Source organism: Cryptotermes secundus, unplaced genomic scaffold (genome assembly GCF_002891405.2).
Source record: "Cryptotermes secundus unplaced genomic scaffold, Csec_1.0 scaffold46, whole genome shotgun sequence".
NCBI classification, from domain to species: Eukaryota; Metazoa; Arthropoda; class Insecta; order Blattodea; family Kalotermitidae; genus Cryptotermes; species Cryptotermes secundus.
Genome location: NW_019726221.1, coordinates 1,651,691 through 1,674,420, shown reverse-complemented (window position 1 = coordinate 1,674,420; position 22,730 = coordinate 1,651,691). Strand labels below are relative to the sequence as shown.

The 22,730-nt window shown below is 36.8% G+C and overlaps 2 protein-coding genes across 17 annotated transcripts in view; both read right to left on the bottom strand.

Annotated features, from left to right (window-relative positions):
* Positions 1-151: 151 nt before the first annotated feature.
* On the bottom strand, positions 152-10,895 carry LOC111863846 (HORMA domain-containing protein 2). The gene is made up of 6 exons (XM_023850591.2): positions 10,636-10,895; positions 7,876-8,121; positions 4,442-4,581; positions 3,319-3,467; positions 1,111-1,355; positions 152-406 (listed from the first exon to the last, which is right to left on the bottom strand). The coding sequence occupies exons 1-6, from the start codon at positions 10,678-10,680 to the stop codon at positions 152-154; spliced, it is 1,080 nt and encodes a 359-aa protein (XP_023706359.1). The 5' UTR covers positions 10,681-10,895.
* An 8,621-nt stretch (positions 10,896-19,516) lies between these two features.
* LOC111863864 (serine/arginine-rich splicing factor 4) overlaps positions 19,517-22,730 on the bottom strand; it is a 29,012-nt gene continuing 25,798 nt past the window's right edge. For all 16 annotated transcript variants that reach the window (XM_023850627.2, XM_023850622.2, XM_023850620.2 and 13 more), the window contains one exon: positions 19,517-21,798. In XM_023850627.2, the coding sequence (XP_023706395.1) occupies positions 21,163-21,798 (636 nt within the window). In that variant the 3' untranslated portion in view covers positions 19,517-21,162. The remainder of the gene's footprint in view (positions 21,799-22,730) is intronic.

Here is a 22,730-nt window from a genome sequence, read left to right as displayed (position 1 = left end):
TGTACGTATATCCTACATGAGCAACACCAAAAATGGCTGGTGACTCGGAGTACAGTATCATGATGCAAAATAATTATTCCAATTAATTTGCCAATGTTTTAAATTTGTGCATATAATCATATGTGCATCATCTGTAGTACAGTTATTATATTCAGTGTTGGTACAAATTAAGACCTGGTTGTGCAGGGCTGCAGGAAGGAACAGCCACATTCTCTGCAGGTTGCCCCAGATGGGGCTGTACAATGGACTTCCTAACATACATAGGCTGGGTTGAAGGAATCAAATCTTCTGTCATAACACTGTCTGCAGCGTCGTTGCCATCTACACTTATGGAGCTACATATATTATCTAGTTCTTCAGGTTGTGTATGATGGTTCGAATGTAATTCTACTGGGAAATCCTGTGCCTGAAAACCACATGCTTTCACTAAGTCAAACCATTCAAAATAAAATCAGGACAGTAAAATTTCTATTTGCACATCAGAAGGAAACATAAAATCATAATAAGATAATGATTCAAAATGAAATGCAGAATAAACTATACACTCATATGACTTAATTTTTCCGATATCATAATATATTGTACTTTAATTTAAAACTGTGTGTCTTCGGGTCAGTGGCACAATTTGAATATTGCAAATGGGTATGCTCCAACCAAAAATGAAGATGATCACAGGAGCCCAGATTATGCTGACAGATTTTTTAGTACATTAGCACTGTTTAATTTTAAGACTAGTTATGATAATTGTAATTAAATCTCAAACCTTTCTAACATTGGGCTAGAAGTTTGAAACGCCATATATATTAAATATGCCTCTGACAAACATGTGTAAGGAAAGCTGCTAAATGAGGAATTTAAAAAAAAAAATAATGATTTCAAAATATCACCTTGTCATACCTCAATCAGACATAGAACTTATAACAGTTCTTAGATGCAAATATTTTTGTAGACACTTTTATCTTAAATATTTTTTACCTTTCATTCTACTCTTAGAATGAAAGAAAATGGAGAATTACTGTGTCAGACTCTGATCTTGCATTTCTTGATCAAATAGTTAAATAAATAAATACAGAAACAGTATATGAGACTTCAATAGATTGAATCTGATACCTGTAGTTTTGTGGTATTTTTAGTTTCTGTCTTCTTCTCAAGGTATTTATTCTTCATTTTATGGCTACCAGCCTTAACCTCTTTCAAGTCCTCAAGTTTTGTAATCTCCATTTTAGCATTGAATTTAAGAGCATGGAAAGGTGTTGTCACTTCACCAAGTTTACAGTTTAATGATTCACTTGGAAACATAAATGCGGAATTTTCAACTGCATAAAATCCTGGTGGCTCATAATCATCAGGAGTCACTGAAAAAATATATAAGAAAAGCATATACTGAAATTGCCATATTGCATGTTAATTAACTAGAAAGCTGGCCTAATAAAAATTCCAAGCTGCTTTGTAGGATGGGGGAAGGGTTATTAAAAGTTTTAATACATGGCTAGAGATACTACACAAACCAGCCTATTTATGAAACCTAGAACTATGCAACTGTAAGTTAGAACACTTTCTGAAGCACCAAATGAGATTAAAACACCACACACATGTATATCAGAGATGGTTTCATCTGTACATATTGTCATGTGTTTGGTGGTACACATGATGAAAATAACGGGTTCTAGTTGGGATGACTGGATTTGTTAGTATTTCAGTTACAAGTTCTCTTAATTACCATTAATACAGTGCTACAGGTGATTTTCACACTTTCCAGTCCACCATTGCACATGCACTGGGATTCTCAGTTTCCACTAGTCAGATCTCAACACAGAAATTAGCACTTCAAATTACTAGGAAGTCTTCTTGCTCGTTCTTGTTCAATCACTATAGAACCTCGGAACTTAAATTCTTCTGGACTCACTCCTCCAGCTTATGACAGCCTCATAACTGACTTGAACGAATTCTATCATGCCCTTCTCTTATAAGCACTCTGCATAGACCTCATGGAAAACATCGTCTCTATTATTGATGATGTCATTGCTTTTATAGCACAGTCTGATACATGGAAATGTGTCTATCCAGCCGTTGCTTAGAAACGGATTGCTGAAGCCCATTATTCTACTGTTGCTTGGCACAGACCACATGGAAGATATCCTCATCTATTGTTACATAACCTAGTAATGGACTCTTTACCAAGAATCTCTCTTCATGGGAACTTGTTTACCAACACTTTGCCTAGCAATGGGTGTACATGTAACACTATCATAGGGCAACTCTCCTACAAATACCTAGTGTAAAGGCTATGACTATAGAACATGATGTAAACAAATTTGAAAAAGGAACGACTTCTACCCCCCCCTCTCAATTTTTCTCAATTTACAATATTGTGGCATGTGGGTTCGTTGCTAGGCAATGATCACAAAATAAGCAACTATACAACAGCCATTGCTAAGTAAAGGCTGTGTAAAAAAGTACATTTCCATGGCAACAATTGCACTGCAACAGAGGAATGGCGTTTTCTATGCAGCCTGTGCTGAGATGTCATAAGCAGAACCAGTTAGCTGTTGCAATTAGTCAGCCGGTTCGTTGGTGAGTTAGTTACAGGACTGCTGTGGTTCAGTCATTGTGAGCTGTTGCTGTTAAACACTGGTAGACAATGCCAGGGACCGTTTGGGAACCCCGAGGAAGGGGAACATCCGCTACTGAAAGCCACTACCAAGCAATGGCTAGTGAAGACATGACTATGAACATTAGTGTACATGTAACAGTGAACTGTAAAGTGTAGTCACACACTATATCAAAGAGTCATATAAATCTGAGGCCTGTCTACAGTCACATCCCATCACGTGACATATGAAATACAGTTTGAAGGAATTAAACCCCCACTTATAACTTATCTTCTAATATACCTACAAGGTCTTAGAATTTGCTTTAATTGAAAATAATTTCTTATAACTAATTAAAAGAGAATGTGTGTGTTTGTGTGTTAATGCTCTAACTCAAAAACAAAAGAACCTAGAAAGCTGAAGCTTGGCATATGTACTTCAAGAAACCTGTGGTCATACAACTTGAGCCCACTGTTTTTACTTTTACCTCCTTCCTGTTTACAGGCTTCAATTAAAGAATTTACATGTACATGACACTTCTGTGCAGACGCAAGATGATGACGATAATGAGTGTATAACCATGAGAACAAAACATGTTTACACAACTTATTTTCATAATCTGTTAAGATTCCTTTCCTGTTCATATGGATTTTTTCATTTGGCTACTATGAGTTCAAAGCCACTAAACAAGAGAATATATAAGCTGCTTATTATTAAAATATCTCACCATCTTCATAGTAGAGTAACTTCATGGAGATGCCGCATTTGTCAGGCAGCACCGGTAGAGACTGTGTGAGCTGAATTGTGGTGCGCAACATCTCCAGGGTGGTACCACGAATCTCAGTGAGGGACGTGCTCATTACTGAAGCAACTTCCCTATTAAAGAAAAGAAGCAACTAAATTGAACAAATTTCTAATTTTAAACTTTACAAACATATGCATTCCAAAATAAATTAAGATGTTTTGAGAGAAATAATTGTAAAATAGCAATGAGATAAAATTTGCTCTGAGATATGTTTAGGAAATTGTCTTCACTGAAATCATGCAAACATTATGCTTTTGCATGGACGAAGTCCTTCCCATCTCTTAAAATGTGTCTGATGAATTTATTTAATCAAGGGCCTGATGAAAAAGAGGCCAAAAGTTATCAATCTAATAACACATTTGCAAAACATAGCAAAAGAACTTAGGTCATTAACCACTTCTACCAGCTCCTTTCATCATTTTAGTGCTTTCTTTTCATACATTATCATTCCTTTACCTGCTGTGTTGGACTATGTGCCTAGGTAGTGAAGTGAAATTAGGACTTGTATTGGTATTTAGCAACCAATTACACAGTTCCTTTGTGTGTTTTTCGATAAGCCAAGATGACACTGGTATTCTCACAAAACATGTGAATTCAGATCAGATTTTCTCTTCATTATGATTTTCTGGCAGTTGACTTTACTTTAGATATTGACATTTAACGTATAAGATTCCAATCAAGAGACATGCAATAGTGTCACTGATATTACTTGTAGTTCTGTAATAATTATAAAATAACAGAACTTTCAGAGTCAGGGAAGAATTATGAAACCCATATCAAAGTCAGATTTCTTTATATTAATTTCTTCATTCAAAGCAAAAAGCACAACCAATCTTCATTATGCATTGCTCTCATATTAGCTAGGTACTCTTTTTAATGTTATCATTATTGTACTACAAACAGTTACACGGAATACATTGTATATTCTATTGCAAGTTATAGTCAACTTCCAAATGTAACTTACTCATTATAATAAGAGATGGCATCAGCCCTATATTTTCATTCGTTCAGTAATTGTTTCATTACCTTGACTTCTGTAACTTACTCATTTGTCTTGTTATTCTTTCTTAATATACTACACCCACTCAAATTCTCTTCTTTGTATGTGAAGTGGAAAGTGTATGTCTCCAGAGCATTATCAGGATTTGCCCCATCCGCATGTATTGCCAAGATCAACTGTCGTAACTGTGTCAATGAAAACAGATAACGTAATATCCTAGCTGAAGAATCATCCAAAAATCTTATTCTCACAAGTATGATGCTCCCACATCATAACATTCATAAATTTACTTGGACATCTCTGACAAAAAGACGCACGATCAAATTGGCCATATTTTGATAGATAGGAGATGGCATTCAAGTATACTTGATGGCCAATCGTTCAGGGCAGCAGACTATGATACTGACCACTGTCTGGTGGTGACAAAAGTTATGGAGAGACCGGCAGTGAGTAAACTAACAACGCACAGATTTCATATGGAGAGTATCAATCAAAAGATTTATCTCTAGACAAACTCATAAGGTTAACAAAACTAGTGTGATAGGCATTTTTTTAAATAAACTTGCATTTCGATTTATGTATTGTATCTAATTTGATTATTTATCTGGTTTTGATAATGTGTGTTATATTTTAATTGCAGTTTAACCATGTCAGGCATAATTATTTATTGTTGACAAATTCTATCCTTTAGGCATTTGGGCAAAAGTATTTTAAGAATGATGTATTTAATGATGTGGTTTGTTCAAGTGTTACTGTTGTAGCAATCATGATAGCTAAATAAAATGAATGAAGAAATTAAACTAGGTTGAGGGTAAAGAGCAGCATCATGTGGATATATTAAATAGGTTCGCAGCCTTGGAAAACTTAGCCACTGAGGTGGATATTAATAGAGCCTGGGAAACTATTAGACAGAATATGAAAATTTCTAAAAGAGACAGTCTGGGTTATTACGAATTGAAGAAGTATAAGGCATAGTTCAAGGAAGGATTCTCAAAATTATTAGGCCAAAGGAAACAAGCCAAACTGCAGTGGTTACAGGATCCAAGTGAAATAAATGGGGACAGTCTGAACAGTATAAAATGTGAAACCAGCAGGCATTTCAGGAATGAAAAGAGGGAATATCTGAAAACAAAACTGATGAGCTTGCAATGAACAGTAAGAACAAGAACATTAGAGATCTCTATAGAGGAATAAATGACTTTAAGATGGATCACCAACCTAGAAGTAACTTTCAAATTCCCACATTTTGAATAGGTGGAGGAACTACTTCTCCAAGTTACTGAATGTAAATAGGGTCAGTGATGTTAGGCAGATGGAAACACATACAGCAGAGCCGTCGGTACCTGATCCTAGACCTCTCGAGGTTGAAAATGTTATTGGAAAGTTGAAAAGGTATAAATCGCCCGGTAGTGCTCAAATTTCAGCGGAATTCATTCAAGCAGGAGGTGAAATATTACATTCTAAGATCCATAAGCTACGAGTAATTAATTCTATCTGGAATAAGGAAGAACTGCCTGATCGTGGAAAGAGTCCATTTTTGTCTCGGTTCAGAAGAAGGGTGATAAAACTGACTGTAGGAATGATCACGGTATATCAGTCCTATCAACTCATTACAAAATTTTATCCAATATTAGATTAAATTACTGGGGATCATCGGTGTGGGTTTCAACGTAACAGATCAAGTACTGATCAGATCTAGTGCATTCAGCAGATACTGGAGAAAAAAATGGGAGTGCAATGAGACAGTACATCAGCTATTCATAGACTTCAAGAAAGCCTATGATTAAGTTAGGAGGGAAGTATTGTACAATATTGTGACAGATTTTTGGGTTTCCATGAAACTAATCTGGCTGATTAAAATGTGCTTAAATGAAACATATAGTAAAGTCCATATTGGTAAACATTTGTCTGATAATTTTCCTATCTAGAATGGTCTAAAACAAGGAGATGTTTTATTGCAACTGCTTTTCAACTTTTCTTTAGAATATGCTATTAGGACGGTGCAGGAAAATCAGGTAGGACTGAAATTAAATGAGACACATTAACTGTTGGTCTATGTTGATGATATGAATCTACTGGGTGATAATATAGATACCATAAAGAAAAACACATGGACTTTAATTGATGCTAATAAGGAAGTCGGTCTAGAAGTAAACACAGAGAAAACTAAGTGTATATTGCTGTCTTATCACCAAAATGCAGGGCAAAATCATACATAAAGATAGGTAAAAGATGTTTTGAAAATATACCACAGTTCAGATAATTGGGAATGATTTTAACAAATCAAAATCTGATTCAGGATAACATTTAGAGGTGACTGAACTCAGGTAATGCTTACTACCATCCAGTCCAGAATATTTTGTCTTTTAGTCTGCTGTCCAAAAACATAAGAATTAGAATATTCAAAACTATAATTTTGTCTGTGGCTCTGTATGGGTGTGAAACTTGGTCTCTGACATTAAGGGAGGAAAATAGACTTAGGGTGTTTGAGAACAGGGTGTTGAGAATATTTTTACTGAAAAGAGATAAAATGGGTAAAAAGCTTTTTTACGTTTATTTTTACTAGCAGAAGCATCTTCAATAAATTGAAATTTATGAGAAAATGCAGTTACAAAGAAATATATTCTTAAACATGTCCTTAACACTACCAAAAGTTCTGTCATTCCCTCTACTAATGTCAACTCTACTTATATGACCCCATAATTTTTTCTTTTTAATGCTAGTGTGGTGGGACTAAGTTCCTTGTACTGCGGCCACTTCTGGCCTATTGTACCAGCCCCAGAAGATAGGTGAGGATGATTGTGGAGCAATTGGTGGAATGAAGATTGGCAGGGGAAACCGAAGTACTCAGAGAAAACCTGCCCCAGCTCCACTTTGCCCACCACAAATCCCACTTGACCAGACCCGGGATCGAAACCGGGCCACCACGGTTGGAAGCCAGCGACCAACCGCTTGAGCTATGGCACGGCCCTAGTATGACCGCATAAGATTCCCTTACTTGTGGTAATCTAAGCACTGCCATTCTGGTTAGATTTGAGGTTTTCACGGTGGTGACTATGAAAATAATTGCCTTCTGGAATGTGAAACTTTATTAACTGATATACCACACATCACATCACACAGACAGATTTCTCTGCCATCCTTGTTTATATGTAGACTGATGACAGAGTGGAAATTGTACATACTGAAAGCAACTTTTCTAGATTATGAGTTCTAACAGGTCCTTCAAATACTTGGTATCTGATGTTTCACATTATATTTACATATTATCAAAGTTCATAATCTTGACAGCGCAATCCTGCCTTTGTCTGTAGTATTCATTTCGTATATCCAGAGGTGTGTGATTTGAAATTCACTTGTGCCTTCTGTGATATCCTGGCTGACACATTCTGAAGAAGCCTTAAACTAATAAAAAGAATTCTGTATTTCAGCATACTGTTGCAATTGTTCAATAATAAAAAGAAACCAGTATTACTTACATATTTCTTACTGACAGCATCAAATGCACTTTTAAGCCAGGCAACAACTTGGGCTGCAGCAGGGCACGTTCCATCATCTCGTAATATTTTCAAGCGAATACCTTCAAGTTGGCGATCAACATAAGCTTGATCAGGAAACACAGCACGAAGATATGTGACATTAGAAATTCCAAGAGCTACTAACTTCTTCACAAATGATTCTGATTGCAGTATGGAAATTGTTGGGTCGGGCATCATAGAAGTCCACTGAAAAAAGAAGACAATTTATAACTGAGAGACCCCAATTACAGGACAGGCTTCACACTCTATGTTCAGGATGTTATTTGCAGCTTAAACATATTTATGTTAAATTGCTGATCAGAATTTTGTATCCACAGTATAAATAATACACTGTGTTATGTGTCAAAAATCTGAGTTTTTCAGAATACAATACCACCAAAATACTCTACAGTTTTAAATTCTAAATAACTGACAAGTCTGTTAATCACATCTGACACAGTGTGACTGTCCATATGTATCTGGGACTGTCCCAGAAATTTCATGATCTTGATGACCAGAAGTTCCATGACGTTGATGACATTAAATTTCATAATATTTTTTATGAATACTGTATATTTTTAAAGCAGTGTCTTTTCACACTTTTAAAACAAAAATTCAGGTGCGTTGAGCTTATGTACAGTGGTGAAATTTTATATTAGCAGCATCAAATCTTTAAGTTCTGTGACCAGAGTCATTCTCCCCCTTCCCCTTTCAAAATTGTGTGTCTCATATTTTGAATTTTTAAGCCTGGAAAGAACATATTTATGTACACTTGCAGAAAAATAATGTGGCCATTGGCAACTGACCCAGCAGCTGTTCACACAACAGTTCTTCTAAAAGCTTGTAACAACTTTATATTGTCTGAAATTAACCCTCCTGTAAGCTGCCTCTGTCTGAATCTGTATGTAGAAACCAAAGACGGAGAAGAAATTCCTACTCACTCAGAGCTGTGAATACAGCTAGTCATTGTTACTCTGAAATACTGGAGACATAATCTCAACTCCAGACAATTAACAATGTCCAGAGTACATGTTTAAAGCACATTGCAAACATTAAGAGCAATGAAAACAAGCCATTGAGTCATTAAATACAGACATTATTAACTTCAGAAATGCACAACCACAACAGTAAAACTTTTTAATACTCATATAACTCAGCTCTGTGACAAGGATAAAAGATTTTGCTTTAAAAACATTTAGTACTAATATGCAATACCTGAAAAAGTGAGATAAGTATCAGCATATGCATTGTGTTTACTTTCATGATACACATTTCTTATTTTCTTCTGGTTCCCATTGGATAGGAGGTTGGGTGGGTCCCACAGCCAGTCTGGACTACATGGAAAAGAGAAAATTCTCGACCCTACCAGGACTTGAACTCTGACCCCTCAGTTGTCCAGCCCATAGCCAGTTGCTATACTGATTGTGCCATCCCAGATCCCATAGTGTCATCTCCGATTACATTAAAAAGTAAGCAGTTCAACTAACATGGCATAAATCGGTAGGCAGCCATTTGTTCTTCTGGTGGACAATTTGATTAATTGGCTGTCTTGGTATATAAGGCTTTTAGCCTTCTAGAAATATCCAAATTAATATGGCCTTGTCATTTTCCAGTTGAATAAGTTATTTGAGAAAGGATATCAGTTAGGTTGTACACAATTTTCAGGACAATAAAAAAATTGTACATGCATTACTGTGCATAATACTACTTCTCTATTTGCAATGTGGAAAATGTGCCAACCAAGCTAAGTGGAACAGGTTTCCATATTACACACATGGTTCAGTACTTTTCCCTCACTTCCCTGTAATCATCTACAGCATCTCCAGCACTAGCAGTTGGAAGTATTGATAACATATGTCAAACTGTACTCTAATATTATAATTATGCCAAACAATAAAGATTCAACAAAATCATTCAAGGTTTACAGAGCTTTTTTATTTTGCTGCTTAGCCCCTTTTAGCAATATATGTCATAACTATAATAAAAAACAAAAATTATATTATTAATTTAAATGACAGATGTAAAAATAGTGTGTAAAATCATTTAGATTTTTTAATTAAACATTAAAATAAAATGGATCGAATCAGTGAAAGGAAAGAGAAAGAAATATGGAAAACATACATCAGAGGAGCAGGAAAGGATGGGAAGATAGCATCAAAAGACTGACCTCTTGAGGACAAAGTGACAATTCTATGGTTTAAACACACAGTTTGAGGCCTTGTGTCATAGAAGGTGAAAGAGCCATTTCTAATTCTTGAAATGTACAAAGAAGTGATCTTTGAGCCTTGACATTTGGGGAGAGAAGAGTATGAAAGATCTTTGTCTAGTTTTAAGCAGACTCAATGCCTGTGAGATTTTTTCAACAAATTTCATTCATTCTGCCATACCTTCCAGTGTGCCACACGGTGTTCCAGCACCACTGGCCTCCTCCCTCCCATAGCTACACCACTGAGCCTGACTACGACTTATTACCCTCGTGCAACGTTTCTCCACCTACTACTTTGCTACACACATTAGGACTGCTGAAAGTGGCTGACATGAAAGACACAGATATGAATTGTGACATCCCTTTGTTCGGTAACAAATGTGTCTATTTGTTATTTAGAATGTACAAAAATTTACTTTATGCATGTCATTTACAACAGGGACAAATGCCTGCTAACTGTGCAGCGATCCCAAACTACAGCGCTCAATTTACAAAACTTACATTACAACACTTACGGTATCAATGGCTCCTTTCGGTCGCTGCAACTGAGCTGTGGCCATCCTTCTTCCTTTTGAATAATGTAAGTGAAAATAATTATACGTTCAGCAAAGCAGATAATTAACGAGATAATATTTTCCAGCAACAATCAAGAAAATTATCCTCTTGCTATAAAATCCGTTTCAGTTCTTCAAATGTTCCGGTTAAAAATGGTGAACAGTGACTTACTGGGTCATTTGACTTGTTGTATTCACGATAATTAAAATAACAATAACTTTAACAGGAAGATGTAGATTCGCATATAAGAAATGAATTTATTATCAGAATTTCGAATACTGTCTTGTCTTTAAGCGTCCTGAAAGTAATTTGGTTGTAGTATGGAGATTCTATTTGACTTCAGTGGATTGGCAATATCAAAGATCGTAAACGATTTTCTCTGTTCTGTGCTCACAGATACTTTTGTAATACGGAAGTGGGAATCGTGGGGAATATGAACCATATGACCAAAGTGACCGAAAGTGACTAAGGAGCTAAGGAGGCTAAGGAGAGTTTAAAGAAAGAGGATGGTCTAGTACTTTTAGCTTATCCTAAACGTCATTAAGGTAAAATAAAGAACAAGGTCAGTATATAGCGGCACATATACCTTTACGCTTTGACGCGATTGTCCGCAACTGCTGGAGAAGCGTAGTAAAGGGGAAAGGGCGTATGGAAGAAAACGCTTAAATTTCCGGAGAAGTTAATTTGTTTTAGAGTGTAGTTTTAATAAAGGGGTTAGTCTTTTTTTTTCGGGGTGATTTCGTAGAAACAAAATGACTTCGCCAACTTGTAAACAGTTAAACTACATTTTGAAACACATACAACCGAGCCATACATTTTCATGCAAACCGTTCTGAACCAACAAATTTACGGTTCGTAATATCAGCATTTTGATTTTGCTTCAAACGAATCCCCAGTCAGTAATTCGAAGTGGCCTGATATTATTCCTTGAAAAACTGTATATAGCCATTCAACGGCTAACACGGTTATTAGTCTGCTTCTCACCACACAGCCCACAGATCAATCCAGGTAGTCCATGTTGGATTCTTAGTGGATAAAGTGATATTAGGCAGGTTTCTCATACAGCCAGTATCATACCACCAGTGTTTCATACAGTCCATCATCAGGAGCTGGTGTAGAAGGCCCATTTTAAAGTGCAGCGCAACCTGTACAACTGTTTTATGTGGGTCCTATAATGATGGTAAAGTAAGTAGTTGTCCTTGTGCTTAACTAATTAAGCACTGCGCCATGAAGGCATATGGGGGAGTGGATTTATAGATGCTCATCTTCTTGACCTCTGCACTGGCTGGATGTGAGTGGTTAGTTTCATGCCCCAGCTGCTTTACCCCCAGGGAAGGAGCCCCTGGTACCCATTGGGTAGGTTGGTTGGACCCCAGAGCTGGTCTGGATGATGTGGAGAAGAGAAAATTCTTGACCCTACTGGGACTCAAAACACCGACCCATTTGTTGTCGAGCCCATACTAGTCACACTACCGACTATTCTATCCCGACTCCCTATAATGGTGGTGTCTTTGTGAAAAATGAATATTACATTTAGGACTGAAAATGATTTTTCAGAACTAGGGAGGCTCTGAAATGATGTTTATGCATATTTGATATGGAAAAGCCACGTGAATGAGCTGCATTCGGTTAAGCAAAAGAAGAACCCATGTAATTAACTGCCAATTTCCAGGCATGTTGGGATTGCACCTTGGTGCCAGTATTTGAGGTAATGATTGAAGTAATGATTAAATTTGGAAATTTACACCAGCAGAGGAACTATAATTTTAATGTAACTACTAACAGATTATGTGGTTTGGAAGTTTAGAATTTTATATTAAATATATTTAAGGAAAACACATTCTCATCAAATTATGAGACACTTGTAGACAAACTGAAAGGAAAAAAATGGATGCTGAGCACAGAAAATATGGTGGGAATTCTGCCCTTAAGAAGTCTCTAAATTTCAAACCATTAGGAAGGTTAAAGAACAGAAGGTACTGTAATTAAATGGGGGCATGCAGTAGCATAGTTGGTTGAGGCACTATGTCACAAGCCAGAAGGTCGCAGGATCAAATCCCGATGAGGTGGATTTTTTCAATTTACATAATCCTTCCAGCCACGCTATGGCCCTGGGGTCAACTCAGCCTCTAACAGAAATGAGTACCAGGAATGTTCTTGGGGGTAAAGGGCAGCCAGCATGTAAGGCTGACAACCTTACCACCATCTATGAGCTGATTGGCTAGAAAATGTGAGAACCCCAACATCTTGCAACCCTATGGGCCTCTATGGCCTGTTACAGGGATACCTGTACTTTACTTTTACTTACTGAAATTAAATGTTATGCATCAACTTCTGATCTATACTGATGATTTATTGGTCAAAAACATAAGTACCATAAAGAATAAAGAACTGTGGTATCAGTTGTGACAGCATGTAGTCTTGTACGTTAAACCTCAATTTAACAGGAACATGGCGCCTCCATCTTCACAAGAAAAGTGATCATCTAGAACTAAGGGAGGGGATAAGGAAATGGAGCCAGATCCAGATAATAGAATGATAGGTAGGAAAACAGCCCTTTCAAGATGGCACCATTTTGTCCCAAATAAGACATGGAATAGTGAGAAAGGATGTTTGTTTTTTGGGAGAAAAACTGGGAAGAGATGGCCCTTTTTAGGGTCCCTGTAGATGGGAAGTGAGAAGTAAGTGTCCTAGATTCACTTCATTGGCTTCACAGCCCTTATAATTTAACCTTAGACTCCCTCTAGGGTCAGACAGGAGGATAATATAAAAATGGGTTTTAAAGAAAGAGGATGTGGACTAGATCTGGCTCAGAAAATGGACAAGTAAACGTAAAGAAGACACCAAGAAGACTTCGGATGTTGGACCATAGTTCCACCATTCTTGATCTTGGCACTAGATGGGAAGTGTGTGGTCAGCTTCATGCCATTGCATCTCTGCCTGGTACCCCCTGGACAGGAGGCTAGGTGGGCTGGTCTGAACACTGAAAAAAAAAAAAAAAAACTCTTGGCTCTGCCAGAAACTGATCTCAGAAAGCCAGTCTGTAGCTATAATGACTGAGCTACCCATTTGGATCAGTGGACATGGTCAAAAAAGAAATGCTGGCTTAACTTATTCAATTTTGGCTGCCATCTCCTTGAAAATAGTTTCCTTTGGAACATATAGAGCGATCCCCTTGTTTTTTCTGCGCTTCAAAAGCACTGTGGAAGTCATTTTCCTTAATGCTGTCACGTTTCGCTTGCAATTGCCTTTGGCTGTCAAGCACTGTTTCAAAACATCTTCCCTTCAGTTTCATATTCAATTTGAGAAACAAAACAAAATCACAGGGGGCTAAGTCCGGCAAGTAGGGAGGATGGGGAATGATAACCATGTTGTTGTCAGTCACAAACTTTGTGGTTTTCGGGGATGTGTGGGCAGGTGTGGTGAACAATCCCCTTCACGCCGAAAAAAAAATGAGCATGCTGTTTGTTGAACTCCAGCCATGCCGCGCCCTTTTTGCTCTTGATGATTGTGGGCTCTTCTATTGTGATGACTTGCTTCGTTTTTTTACATAACCATAAATCGAACTTTCATCACTCCTTATGATCCTAGAGATAAATGTTGGGTCATCATTAGCCTTCTCTCATAGCTCACAACATGTTTACACACCACTGCTTTTGATCATTTGTCAAGTTGGGGGAACAAACTTCACAGCAATGCAACGTATGTTCAAATGTTCTGTTAACATCTAGCAAACGCCATAACTGATGCCAGCGGTGTCTGTGAGCTCATGGATTGTTTGGCAATGGTCTTCGTGGGTGAGTTCGTGAATTCTGTCAACATTTTCTGTCATTTTGCTGGTGTGTGGTTGCCCTGAATGTTCGTCATCTTCAACTGACACTCGACCCGCCTGAAACGTGAATGCCATTCAAAAACCACTGTCCACCTTAAAGAATGTTCTCCAGAAGACTCATGAAGGATTTCAAGGGTGCCAGTAGCAGATTTATCAAGCTTCACACAAAACTTGATGCAGACACATTCAATTTTGCTATCCATTGCAGACAAAATGAAAAACTTAAGTTGAAAAAGCACTCTTATAAAAACAATTCGTGTTCACAGCACAGTGTCACGTGGCAGACTGATGCAATAGGCTTGTGGAAGTGTGACGTCAGTCTCCCCTCTCATCTTATTTAACCAAGACACCTGTAGGTGGGTAATTTCCCAACTAGGTTAGCAACCATTAGCTTCTCAAGAAGGAATCTGCTGCATTTTATCAGGCTATTTTAACAAGTGTGGAAAAAATGGTATAAAAGTATTTAAGTTCTTCACTGCAATAAATTTGTTTACCCCATACTTTTTATGATATAATAAATTAATTTTCAAAGGCAGACTTTTATTAATAAATTAATTTGTGCACAGATGTCAACTTCGGCTCATATATTTATTAAGGGTCATATTTTTTATAATTTGGTGGTGGCAAGGCAACCATAAACATTCGTAGACTGAGTTCAGCTACATACAGGTACACTATATACGAGCAGACAGCCAATTGGAGGGTACCCTAATACTTTAAAATAATAAATGTTAAATTTATATTTCTCAGTGTACTGGGCACTGTTTAAATTATGATGGCTCAGAAACTACTGTATGTAAGATTAACCCTGTCGTCACCTAAATGCTTTGGTATTGTTCTTTCATATGATGTTAAAGTTCAGATTTGTATCTGGTCCAGTATAGTTTGAATTTTATGATAATGGTTTAAAAATTAATGGATACCTGCACCATTATCTCCACTAATCCATGGGACAGGCAAAAACTGCAATGTACATTTGTACGAGGTAGACTTCAATGTAACCACATTTCAAGTACATCCAGTACTAGGATGAAGGGACTGGAAAGTAGGAACAATTTTATAAAATGTGAGCAGCATACATTTTGGTTTCACAATGTAATATATATCCATAAAGAGGTAAATGCTTATCTATGGTGTAAAGTGTTTACTACACTTACACATCCAGACACTTCAATACATGCATAGGATCTAAAGTAAGGCTTTTCTAAATAAATATTCACAAGAAGTAGTGTAACATCTTACATTTCCAACATTCTGCTTTTCTGATTTTCAACTAAATGGCAGACACACAACACAGTATGCCATCTATCAGTGGAGCTTTATCACTGATAGGTAGAGATCTGAAAACTGAACTACATGATTAATTCAATGTATAAATTCCACAAATATGAAAAAGATACATGCACTCAGATTCTGAGTTACCATATTTTTAAATTTCAGTGGGATACTGGCCAATTTTAAATTATGTTTTGTGCATCTATACAGAAAGAAATTCTATAATAGTGAAAGAAAAATGATAATATGATTAACTGAAAAAGAACAGCACAAAGGCTGAAAATACTTTTTCCTTAAATACACATAAACAGATGATGTAATGTAATTTTAAAATGAAATACAACAGAAATTTCAGTAAAGAAGTTTCAGCCTAATATCTGGTGGTCCTCCAGTTTGTTGAAAGCTTTTTATTAGTAGAATTGACAACAAACAAAAGGATCATTTGTTCCATTACAAGAAATTCTAGCACAAAAATGAGTAAAGTGAAAATACCGGTTATAGTTTTAAATACATTACTGAACAACGACTATAAATTTTAGGCCATTTCACAATTCAATAACAAAATGAAATTTTCATCTAAATTCTGAAATATATGAGCTAGCTTATTTACTTGTGAGACTGCAAAGAAACACGGTGTCAGCAATAACCAATACCTAATATAAAGTACTGCAACATTACATACTTTGAAATTAAACAGAATAAGTTCACACTGCATGTATCATATCCAATTTTAGGCTCCTCTGCTCAATATAAATCCTTACATCACATTTTCTTCGCCCAGCAAAGCATTTATATTAGCAGACTTGCTTCTCCTCAAATTCCTCTAAGTGATCAGGAGATGATACCTCACATTCATTTTTCTTTTTTTTTTCTTGAGAGTTTCTGCTAGTAGCCATTTTTGGTGTTACATTTGCCAGTGACACAGTATCATGTGTTTTTTTCCCAATGAAACTGCAGAAGGTCTAACTTTCAACTTTATGCAGCCAATAATCATTTTCCTCTACCACATTTATGCAGTGACACAAGAGGACAATACTAATACATTTTACAGATGGAAGTCTGAAAAGGCTTGATACTATAATCATATCTGTCCACACCATCCATGTTTGTGCTGAATATGTGGATGATATGCAGCTTTTTAAGTTCTGCTCGTCTCTGTACAGACACTGCTTCATTCTGTGAACTAGCTCTTCAATGGAAGCATCTGAAGCAAGATTACAAATCTGTTGTCATCCATTTACGAACTACAGAAACTACAATATTCTCGTGACATTTGGAATGCCACATTCCTGTTTTCTCATTCATTTTAATACTCTGTTTTCTCAAAATCGTTCCAATTCCTCTTAGACTTGTCCAGTTCTTTCACAAAATATAACATGCACAAGAATATCAGAACACAAAAGGAACAGCAGCCCCATTTCTGATACTAATACAATAACTAGCAATAAAGATTCTGTCATCAGTATAGAAGGATGGGGATTTCAAGCTATTCACTTTGTTGACCAACCTCCTCATATTATACAAGGATATCTGGAATCTCACTGAGATTTAAATTGCTATAAAAATACTAGTGTATGTCCTTCATGAACCTATATGCTTGGTTACAAGTAAATAAAACGGTGCGTCATAAAGTCAATGTAATTCTGTATGAGGACAAGTATATGAGCAAAATTATATTCCTAGTGGCCTGTGTGTTATACACAGCCATTAAGACCAATAAGATGAGTACATATTATGTGATAAAGAAAATTTAACACTTCATGCAAGATCGTTATATTTGTGAAATAACTTAGCACTATGCCTTCGACTCCATGAATTCAGTTAGTACTTTATTACTTTTCCTGAGTCACTGCAAAATTCCTCTAAAAATCACAAAATAATCCAGCATTTTACAGTCTCAATACCAAGCAGAACATAGGTAAATATGAAGCTTAATTCAAAATTCCTTTCTTCTGTGGGGGTTCCACAAGTGCATAACAGAACTACGTCATTTTATCCAAAGATACTGTGTCAATTGGAAAGTTTATTTTCTGGTGAAACAGGTCAATGGAGAGAATGAACAGCAAGGGAAGTAAGAGACTCTTAAGAATATTTATTTTGGGTGCAATTCTTTCCCTTAAAAACTGCCCTACAGGTCATCAGAAATATTGTGGTCTTCGCTGGACTGAAAAATCTTTCTAATGAAAAATGCAGAACAAAAAATATTTAACATAACTTCATATTATACATAGGAGTCTTAAAAAATGATCAGTCTTTCTATGACATAAAGTCATAAACTGCATTCTAATTAACTAAAAATAAGGAAGCACTGATAGACTGTCCAGCTGTTAAAGAAGTTTACAAAGGCCCTACTCCTCTAAACCTTGTTCCAGGGAAACTGCCGAGATCACTGTCATTTCATTTAAAATTAAGGGTCTGGATGATTGTTACAGGCAAACAGAGACAAGCATCATTATTTATGACTGACATGGTCCTTATGAATTTTATACCACTGTCACAGTTATTTCTACACCATAAGGAACCACACAGTAAACATGAGTGTATGTTTTAATGAAATATTTAACACCAAACACTTTATCATATAAAACACTAAACATGTACTTGACATTCTTGTAACACTGCTAGGAATTCTTTTTAAGGTTACATAACATTTGACTATACCCACACAACACAAATTCAGTTCTGGATTTCAGGACAGACATTTAAAAAGGTACCAAAACATATGAAGCAGGAGGAAAGGTTTTCATACAGATGCACACTGTAGTAATCTACAATGTACTGATCTCAGAACTAGTATAAAGTGAAAATGCCTTTGATGTATAAAAAATGTAAGCATATTTCATTCAAAATGGATATAGAATGTAACCCTCTGCCTCACATAGGTCACTAATCCCACCCGTCTCAAGTTTTTAATTAATTTTCTCCAATCAAATCTCCTCACACACCACATTTAAACTTAATTTTATGGTCTTCTGGCATGTGACACCATGTAGTCCAATAGATGTTTGCCAAAGTTTCAGAGCAACATGGTGACTCCATCTTCAGGGCAGAAGAACAAGGAAAGTATGGGGCAGTGTGACGTGAATACAGGAGGAACAGCGAAGCTATGAGACCTGGGTCAATCAGAATGAGAATGGGTCAGAAACTGAGGCACCTGAAAGGACCTTTTTTTTTTTTGTGCCAGAGGTCTGACCTCCATACACCACTCACTGATCACTTTTCATCATCTCCCAAATCTTCACTCCATGCCAAACTTACTCTTCTACCCTAGTTTAGTTAGTTAGTTATTTAGAGAGGGTGGGTTTCCCCATGCACTGCGACCAGTTTTATCTATTGTGCTTCCCTCTATGATATTCTACCAGTCTCTTTACCCTACCGATAAATGGTGCGTCCCATCAGTCCCGCCGAGCAAGCGAGTTCGGTCACTTGCTTAGCGGTGTCTATAATGCTTCCCCCATCTATCAGAGGCCTTAGAGGCTATTGTTGGGCGGGAAACGTCCTGGAATTTGGCTCAGTGATCCCCTTTGGGGATATGAGGTTCTTTTACGTGCCGTAAAGTCCCTCCCGGAGGACTTGTTCCCTGAATTTTTCCACCCTTAAAAATTCGACGACCTCCGCCAGGTATCTGAACCCACGTACCACGAGTCATGAGGTGGGAACATTACCTCTAGACTACGGAGGCCGCTTACTCTTCTACCCTAAAAGGAGGCAGCATGTTCTCTGAAATGTTAGTAAACATCTACCAGACTACATCATATCACATCCCAGGAGACGGTAATCTTCACATCATGCCATGAAAACTTAAAATCTCACATATTTATAAACTACTTTCATCTGTTCATCTCCTGACAGTTATTCTGGATGAATCTAGTCTTTGTGCAATGTATGCCAGAAAAAAGAACATTTTCTTCTGTTTCCTTATAAGTTTAAATGTATTTTACTATAAAGTGGAAATTCCTAACAGTGACATAACAGAGACTTTCATTTGGTATCTTCAGGGATAAAATAAGAGACATTATATACCGTAATATCTGAGGACAGATACTAAATTTTGAGACTATTTCATTAACAAATTACAAGTAAAATGTGAAAATATATATCATGAAGTCTCAGTTACTTTCGTAATGTTAGCTGTAATAATTTACGACATCAAGTACTCCAACAAAAGTCAGGCCTCATCTTCACAAGCAAAAAAACCTTTGGGCATGTGGAGGTACAACATTGTAGAACAGATTAAAGGTCTTGAGCAATGATAGAATGGTATCTTAAATTTCACTATCAGAAAGCTGAGTGAAGTGGAAGGATACTGTATTAAATCAATGTAAATACAATATACCAGTGCTTCTGCACAAATATAAAACCTAATCAGAATTTTCACCAAGGAGAATGCTGTGCAGCAAATTCATTTTAAATAATATGGTAACCCTACCAAACATGTCTGTATGTATATAAATCTCTTTCCTCAAACAGAATGTACAAATTCAAATAGAACTTGAACCACAAACCTCTACAGCATGGCACTTATAATGTAATGAGCTGCCTACATGAAATACCAATAGACAAAAATAAATCTATGGTGGCTTATATGTCATCCAGTGAATTACAATTCTTCTATTTTTATGTCTTAATATTCTAGGATACTTAGGAGGGAGTAAAATTATACCAAATCTATTATAATTTTAATATCAGATAATTCTTACAGATCCCACACAAAGCAATCAGGTGTGTTTATCTGAAAACAGGTTTCTAATGCTACGGTCTACACTATTCACAGTATTGTTAAATAGACCATAAATAAATCTAACAGACTTTGGGCCTGAATTCCACAGTGCATTCACCTGTCTTCCACAACATACGTATCTCAGACATTCAGTCAGCAGTCTTATTCGCATAATAAAACACTGGTATAAAGAGGGGCGACAATGACTCAAGCAGAGATTCCACCTAATTTTAACTCCCACATAATACAAAACATATTTCACATGTGTGCCAAGCAAATGATGAACAGAAAAACAGATAGTCTTCCATAACGTCTCTAAATCTCAAACACAGTCTGCATGTCATCATTTAACTTCAGATACCGTTAGAAAAGGAATCATAGGGGAAACACAAATTAAATTTAAGTTTTTTATTGAAATTTTATTGAAACAATATCTGTTACATCACACACACACACAGTAATATCTCACTACATAAAAATATGATCTGGGAATCATACAAATGCTGAAACACAAAGCAGAATTTCCCATTGTCTGCTTATGGTGTATTCAGATCTGGATATATCCAGCCCTTCAATAGGTTCATACTGCAATCAATGAGGAAATATTTATAAGTGTATGCATTCAAGCAGAACTTGGCAAACATGTGATTTCATTCTTATTTACAGTCTCCTGCGCTTCCTAAGGCCCTGATCATTCCACATCTTGTTGCCTCCCCCTCGGGCAGCCTGTTCAGCTCTCACAGCTGCCCAGTGTTCATAGTACCTCTCTGCTTCCAGCCACTCCTGGTATTTGTACCACCACTCCTCCCACTTCATGTAATCATCAAGTGTAAGATCGCGAAGATAACCTCGATCTTTGTAATACTTATATCGAACCCTGACATCATCCCATGCATCCAAACCTATTGGTCCAGAATGAAGAGACTCTGGAAAATAACCTGCTCCAACACGACGATCATTAACTGGCATAGGACTAAGTGCTCTAGGGTACCGTTCACCTTCGATAACAACCTTCAGGTCAGAACTATCTGAATCCTTTGTAATACGCATATTCTTCACCCCATCCAAGTCCCTTCGGTCTACAGACCACTGTGCCATCTTACCAAAGCGTTCTGATAATGTGAGTTTTGGTACACCACCTCCAGATGTCACAGACGATGTTGAACTCTCATCTGAACAGGAAACTGGTGGTGAACTACGTCGTCGACTAGTGCTTCCTTCTGCCACTGGCAAAGAGCGGCGTCGTTTGCTGCGACTTGACTTGCTTCCTCCACTCTTCCGCTTTTTACTAGAACTCTGCCAATATGAGGTTCAAAATTCCATAATTCATGTCAAAAACTCGATTAGAACTAAGCCAATAATGAACATACAGAACAAACTACTGAAATCTGTCTCCCACTCAAATGCCAAACAAGAGTTATAGTAGTTCAGTGAATTCATTCCTCCAAATAGGCTACAGTTACACATTTCACTTATGATTCTCCCAGTTCATCATTAATCATAAATATTATATAGCACCACTTAATCTGAACTGTCAATACAGAATTATTATGGAATTAAACCAATTTCATCTACGATTACACAACTAGTCAGACTGAAAATCTGGTGGAATAACCAGTCCCAGAAGGAATGACTACCCAAACTTCAATTCTGCAGCATTTATGCAATAAATTAGGGCTAGGTATCGGCAAATAGAATCAAAAGGAAAATCATGTGAATCCAAAAATATAAAATCTCTAACTGTAACATCCACTCATGAATTTAAGCTGAATCCTATAAAACAATATTCTGAAGATCGATCTAAATATTCTATTTTTTGTTCTTTCCCAAGAGTTTTGGTGATGCACACTTTCAAGCTTTGAGGACTTCTGCCGTGAGCGAACCACTTTCATCATCCATAAAATGAAAGAACTTCAGAAACCTTATGCATATACTACGCAGGCTAGTTTACAAGGAGGCAATGGGTTTTGGGGTTTTACAGTCAAGTTTCAAAGCTCCACTTCACTGCAAGTGTGCAAGACATGGTAGCAACAGTGAGTGGTACAACCAGTGCTCTTATTCATCCACTACACATACCAGCAAACCTGTCAAAAATCAGAAGTCTCACACATCTGCTAGTGCCTTTATGTTTTGACTATGAGGCTAAAACCAAGCATCAGACTATCATCAAACATGATTTTAGAAGAAGAAAAAATAAAAGTGGTTAAGTGAAACTACAGCTGTGGCTC

Bases quoted from the DNA above. Each gene is read 5' to 3' on its own strand.
- LOC111863846 (XM_023850591.2), bottom strand. From the start codon at position 10,680: ATGGCCACAGCTCAGTTGCAGCGACCGAAAGGAGCCATTGATACC. The intron at 8,122-10,635 runs GTAAGTGTTGTA...TTCTTTTTTCAG, and splicing joins CGAAAGGAGCCATTGATACC to TGGACTTCTATGATGCCCGA. The intron at 4,582-7,875 runs GTAAGTAATACT...TCATTGACACAG, and splicing joins ATGCTGTCAGTAAGAAATAT to TTACGACAGTTGATCTTGGC.